The following is a 6,599-nucleotide window of genomic DNA, read 5'->3' as shown; positions in this document are numbered from 1 at the left end:
AAATTGAATCGATGATGTTGAAAAGCAGACGGGCGGACTGAACTGATGCCGTGTTGATTGTCTGCATTGCTCATTTCCTTGAGTTTATCTGAGAATTTTCAATTTTTTTTTTATTTTAAATTTTTTTTTTTATTTTAAATTTTTTTTATTTCTTCACTATTTCTATTTGATTTTTAATATTTTAATTGATGAAATCGAATTCCAGACATCGGCAGGTGTTTATTGTGAATTACTATGATAGACCGTTTATTGTCTGGAAAATTAAAATAAGTGCTCAATCGTTGACTGGTAGTATATAAATGTTGCTACTTAGATACAATTTGTGCTCTAAATTTTCAATACACTCAATTTTCTTCATTTCTTCATTTAATTTAAAGATGTATTAGTGTTAGTGTCGAGTATCCGACACGTTTAAGTTTAAAAATAAACCCAGACATTAAGTCAGGTAACTACTAATAATGAATGGTAGCAACCGTTACATGGCTGGGAAATGAAAGATGGAGAGATAAGTTGATGAATGAGGTTTCTCATTTATCTTCATTGTTTCTCTTGTAAGTGTTCATCGTTGCCCAATAGTATGATTGTATTGCTATTGAGCTACATCTGGATTCAACATCTCTGTTTTTTTTGGCTGTAAATTGTTAACCATTAAATTGGTATGGTGTTAGATTATTATAAATTAGTTGCAAAATTTTTTGTGGAAAAAAGATTGATTATGAGTTTGAGTTTCGGTGGACAAATTTGGACATGGTGTAATTTTATTTTCATAGGGCCTTAAATCTGATGAGCAATCGGATTTGTTTTTGAGGATTGAATCAATATAAAAAGGAGTTTTGGAAGACTGGGATCGGCAATCCAATTAACTCAAAATGTTAAACCAAATCACCAAATAAAATCAGCAATAAAACGCGCAGTAAATAACGAGGGAGCCCCACTTCTTAGAGATAAACATTTTAATTTATCTTCTCTCACAACTTTATGTGTTGAAATTTGTGACATTTTTTTATTTTACTTTTATCATTTAAAAAATAAAAGAAAATGATTAAATTGTGAGGAGATTTATTCACTAGTAATTTTGACCATATTGGAGCTCAATACGACTGATTAGAGATGGGCATGGACCGGGTGACACTGTACGTACAAATTTTTACCTAGATGGCTATAGGCAGCATGGGCTCGGCACGACACTGACACAGCCCGGCATGGTCACCGACATGACATGGCATGACGGCCCACTTGTGTGCCGTGCCGTGGTAATTATCTACCCTTACATCCTAGAGTAGGGAACTCTACTTACTCCCTACATCCTTTTTTTTTACACACAAACACCACAACAACTTTATTAAGAGAAAAACAGATCAAGGTACATCAAGAGCAACAACATTAGTGACACTAGGGGGAACCTCTTCAATCCACACCTTTAAATCACTATAAACTCTACTTATATTTGCTAATTTATGGGCAGCCTCATTCCCCTTCATTCCCACATGACTGACAACAAAGGAAGAACAACAATTTGCTAGCTGAAAAATGTCGCCAATGACAGTACCCACAGCAGACTTCACCCGAGCGCCCCTTTTGATCTTGTGATACAAGTTCAAGCAGTCAACTTCCTGAATGATGTGTTGAAGACCTGCTTCCAGAGCAATAATTAAACCATGTCTCGCAGCCATCGCCTCCGCAACTTCTATATCAAAAGAACCCATCACCAAACAGCAAGTTAACACCATAACATCTCCCAACCAATCCCTCATTATAGCTCCAAGACCCACCTTATTATCCGCAAAACGAGTTGCATCAGTATTCACTTTATACACACCCATAGTAGGAGGAGACCAAGTGTGGCTGCTGCTCGTAGAGATGCCCACACAAGAAGCAAGGACCTCATTTGCCTTAGAAAACTCGCCCACCAGACCTGAAGCTTTCAAAATGACATCTTCAATCAGTATTGATCTATTATCAAAGAGAAAGGCATTTCTCTTCAGCCAAATGCCCCACAGTAAACACCAAAACAAGTCCCACCAGAATTTCTCTTTGAACTTAGAAGCAAGGGAAAAAAAAACAAATCAAGCAGGGAGTTCGAAGCCAAAGGAGAGGTGTCTAAACGGAGCGGGGAAGCATACCACACCAACCTAGCTTCCTGACACAGGAACAGAGAATGCAGAATGGTTTCAGGTTCAGTCCCACAGCAAGGACAGGTAGAGTCAACACTCATACCACGCATAGAGAGGGAGCTTCGGACTGCAATACTTTCATGAAGAACACGCCACCCAAAAAGTTTGATTTTTGGGGGTATGTTAGACTTCCACAACCTGTTCCAAACAGTCGAATTTTCTGCCCCAGAAGAAGAAGCACGAGACTCAAGAGAAGCCCTCAATTCCACATGATAAGCACTTCGCACGGAGAATTCACCATTCTTTGTAAAGTGCCAAGTCCACACATCATCCCCACCATACCTAGCAATAGGAATTTTAAGAATTTCCTCAACCTCCCAATCAAGGAAATGAGAGCTAAGAAGGCCAGCTCTCCATTCCCCTTCGCAGATTAAATCACTCACAACAGAAGGCTTATTATCAGCACGAGTTTGCATAGGAAGAGGTCGGAAATCAGGAAGCGAGGGAACTCTACCTACTCCCCCGTCAAAACGACACACATAGTACTTGATTTCACTTTTATCTATTTCCACTATCTTGTTTACTCCGCCGAACCCTATTTTCCCCCAAACTGATGGTTTGATAACAATTTAGATAGGATCAACGTCGACGTTTTCATCGTGAGATATACACAGTTATACACTTTGTATCTTAATTTTTTTTATTTTTTTTTATTATTATCAATTTTGCAACTTCTCCAGAAAATTCTAGCCATCAAATTATTGTGGTTTCTTATTATTATAGTTGAATTATGTATAATATACTCTGTTTTGTGTTAAGTTAATTTGTGGTGTATTATTAAATTACAAAAGTTTTGGACACAAAGATTAAAAATAGATTTTAATTATTGTTCTACTTTTCTTTATAATTTGATCAATACTCGAAGGGTTATTGAAACGTAATTTTAAGTTTATCATGGAAAAAAATTCTGATAAATGTTCATTTTTGATTTCATTTTAATTCGTAAAAATAGCAAATGCTCATTCATAAAACGAATAATGTTTATATACATACCATTAATTTTTTTTAAAACATACATATCATTAATTAAAAAATGAGCTTAATGAATTTTTATAATTTAAAATTACTTGTCAATCATATAATCATTAAAATTTTCATATTAAGAAAACATAATGTTCATTTATTCCTAATAAAAAGTTTATTTTGAAAGCATGCACTAATATATACAACGCTACAACACTGTGTAGACAACCTTTATGTAAGGTTATTCTTATTCATTGTGGATTTGTGGAGTATGTCCAATACCTAAAACAATAATGAATTTAATACAAGTATTTAAATATACTTGATCATACTTCTATATGTTCATTTATATGTTATTGAATGTTCTAAGTCATATTGTATTACGTTTATATTATTAAATGTTAAATTAGACACTTATTTTTATTTCAATAATAAACGATATTATATATTGGTTTTGTTTTTGTACATATATATCAAATCAGGAACCCGCAAATCGAATATATGCCTCAACTAATGTGTTTTAAACGATTTTAAAGATAAAATGATGGTCGACAAGGAGATTGCTGAATGAGTTATAAACAATTTATTGTCAAAATAGTATTTTGTTTTTAACATTTTTTATGTATAAATGAGTTATATTTTTTGTATTTCATAATTCAGACTATAATCGATATTGTTCGCTAGATTGTATCATCTATTTAACTATATGTTCATTACCATATCATTAAATGTTCATAAATATTAACATAAAAGGTACTCCTTACTAATATGATTCTTTACTCTTTTTCATTGATAAATCCTATCCTAAATAATAAACCCAAGAAGGCTGGATAAAATCTTAGGAAAAGATGTCCCAAATTGCCAGCCAATTCACCAACAAAAAAAAAAATCATTAAATTATACTTGTATATTTAAATCCTAAGAGTAAAATGGATAAAGTAGTGAGTTAGTGACACACCAACCTTGTATGGGATGATCTCCTAAACATTATAAAGTGTTCATATTAGGAAAGTAACATGTAGTAACATGTTCATAAATAAAATAAAAAATGTTCAGAAATCTAACAACTTGAAGTAATAATGATTTAACATTTTGTCTAATGCGAATATGTACATTTTACATATACTAGGATGCTCAATTTAAAAGACAAATATATATGTAAATTTTGGAAGCTAATGTTATGATTATTTCTAATTTAAAAATTCCTTCTCATAAAGTTTGTACAACTACTGCAAACAACCTTTCTAAAAAGTTTTTAATTTTTTTATTATATACAAATGTTCATTTCATATTTGATACATGCTCATTTTATTTTTATTCATGATAATTTCATACTAAACAATTACATGCATTTTATTTAAATGAACATATACATAATACATATATTTAAAGGTTCATTTTGATACTAAAACACTTAGGGCCCGTTCTCTTACGTTGAAATTCAGTTCAGTTCAGTTCAGTTCAGCTCAGTTCAGTTCAGTTCAGCTCCTGATTTCCTTCTCTTATAAAATATTTATTTCAGTTCAGTTCAGTTCAGTTCAGCTCAATTCAATTCAGTTCAGTTCAGTTCAGTTCAGCTCAATTCAGTTCAGTTCAGTTCAGTTCAGCTGAGTTCAGTCAATGAGAACAGACCCTTATTATATCATGTATTAGTTATCGTAGACACCTAAAAATGTCTCCCCAAAACCAAACCCGATGATGAACAACCTTTCATCGCCATTATTGGTCGGGTTGAGTATTTAATTTTTGGAGTGCTCATTTCCCCAAACCATAACTTATTTTCCTCTTTTCGTGCCTTTAAACCCAAAATAATTCATTTCGTGCCCTTTTTTATAAAAAACGTTTAGTACAGTTTATTTTGGTCCATAATCTGGTCCAATTATGGAATAGTTGGATGGGGCTTTAAAAGAGCTTTTCAACGATGTATTATAAGCCCAAATCCGAGTTATAACAAATAAGTTATGGCCAAAATACTAAACCGAGCCCAAACCGAATCTAAGCCCACCTTACCTACGACCCAATGATCATATGTAGGATATAAAAGATTTTATCCCATTCCTAAACCAATTAGGATTAATTGGAAGCTTCTATAAGTTTCTAAAAGATCTTAATTATCCTTTTTGAAAAGATAAGATTAAAGAGTTTGAAATTAAATAAAACTTTTCTTTTTGAAAGTCCTAATTCTATTCGAATTGAAAGAAGTTCAAAGATAGACAGATATTATTTTTGTGCCTCATAGTTTTTATCCAAATTTTATATGGTTGGATAGCCCTTGAAATTATCTTTCCAATGATATATTATAATATCAATTCCGAGCTATAACGAAAAAGATATGAATGAAATATCAAACTCTATCCAAAACTAACACTGTCTCACTATTTCGAGTTTTCGACCATATCTTTTATTCTACAAAATATTTTAATCTGATTCTAATTGGGTTAGAAATTAGACTTCAAGAGCTTTTCAAAGATATTTTTATTTATCTAATTCCAATTTCTGAATCAAAAGATATGATAAAAACAAAACCGCAAAAACTGCAGTCTATCGAGTTTTATTCCGATTTAATTCGTATCTTATCTTGTTTTTTCGGCCCCTCTTTTTCTCTATAAATAGAGGTCATATCTCCTCTTTTTCAATCATCAACAAGCTTGATCACAAAATCATTCTCTCTTCCTCTCTTTTACACCAAAAACCATTCTCTTCTCTCTCTCTCTCTCTCTCTCTCTCTCTCTCTCTCTCTTATATTCTAAGCCTTAAACCTATATTTCTTAATTACACCATTCTTCCCTTAACCACTCCAAGGAGCCCATACTTAACCCGAGGTTCCGTCCTTACCAAGGCGTGAAAGGTATAATTAACTGAGGGTTTGGACCAAATCAACTCTACTTTTTATTTAATTTAATTTCAATTTGATTTTTATTTTAATTGAAGTTACTAACAGTTTATTCATGATGTAGCAATTCAAGGGAACGCGGAAAGTGAGTAATTAATCACTTAATTACTCTAATTTTTATTCTTGTGTGCTAGTATCATGATTATGTTTATAATGATTTGATTTGACTAACAATTTATTGTTGAATTGCTTCCAATATTAATGTTTATTCTATTATTGATCACTATATTGCATGTTTAAAGGGAATATGTAATTGAAAATCACGCCTAATAAGATAATTTGGACAACCGATTTAGGTTCCTTTTTAATCTTGTTGTTTAATCAAGTGATCACTAATATTATAGAATTATATGTTGCATTAATATTCAACCAATTTAGCCTAATAATAGTTTGGAGCAAATTGAATCTTTGTTTGCATGCCTTTGAGATCGCAGGAATTACTTTTCACTATAAGAATCGAGTAGAGGCCAATACGGGTGAATGTGACTCCATGACTCACTTCGTATCATCATACCTGACCCTCCTTTCGTGGTTCCGAACCATATGGAGTTAGTAATCTCATGGATTAT

General features: G+C 32.5%; 1 protein-coding gene across 1 annotated transcript; it reads right to left on the bottom strand.

The window, feature by feature from the left end:
- Window positions 1-1,358: 1,358 nt before the first annotated feature.
- On the bottom strand, window positions 1,359-2,590 carry LOC145630209 (uncharacterized). The gene is made up of 2 exons (XM_081682463.1): window positions 2,133-2,590; window positions 1,359-1,953 (listed from the first exon to the last, which is right to left on the bottom strand). Exons 1-2 carry the CDS (start codon window positions 2,588-2,590, stop codon window positions 1,359-1,361), a joined length of 1,053 nt encoding a protein of 350 aa, XP_081538589.1.
- Between the last annotated feature and the right edge of the window lie 4,009 nt (window positions 2,591-6,599).

This window comes from Chenopodium album, chromosome 1 (assembly GCF_948465745.1).
Source record: "Chenopodium album chromosome 1, dcCheAlbu1.1, whole genome shotgun sequence".
In the NCBI taxonomy this organism is placed as follows: domain Eukaryota; kingdom Viridiplantae; phylum Streptophyta; class Magnoliopsida; order Caryophyllales; family Amaranthaceae; genus Chenopodium; species Chenopodium album.
Note: the sequence above shows the minus strand (reverse complement) of the source record. Positions and strands in the feature narration are given on the sequence as shown.

Excerpts from the sequence above, each read along its gene's own strand:
- LOC145630209 (XM_081682463.1), bottom strand. The coding sequence starts at position 2,590 with ATGCAAACTCGTGCTGATAATAAGCCTTCTGTTGTGAGTGATTTAATC. Across the intron at positions 1,954-2,132 it reads TTCCTGTGTCAGGAAGCTAG|ATCAATACTGATTGAAGATG; the intron begins GTTGGTGTGGTA and ends CTTTGATAATAG.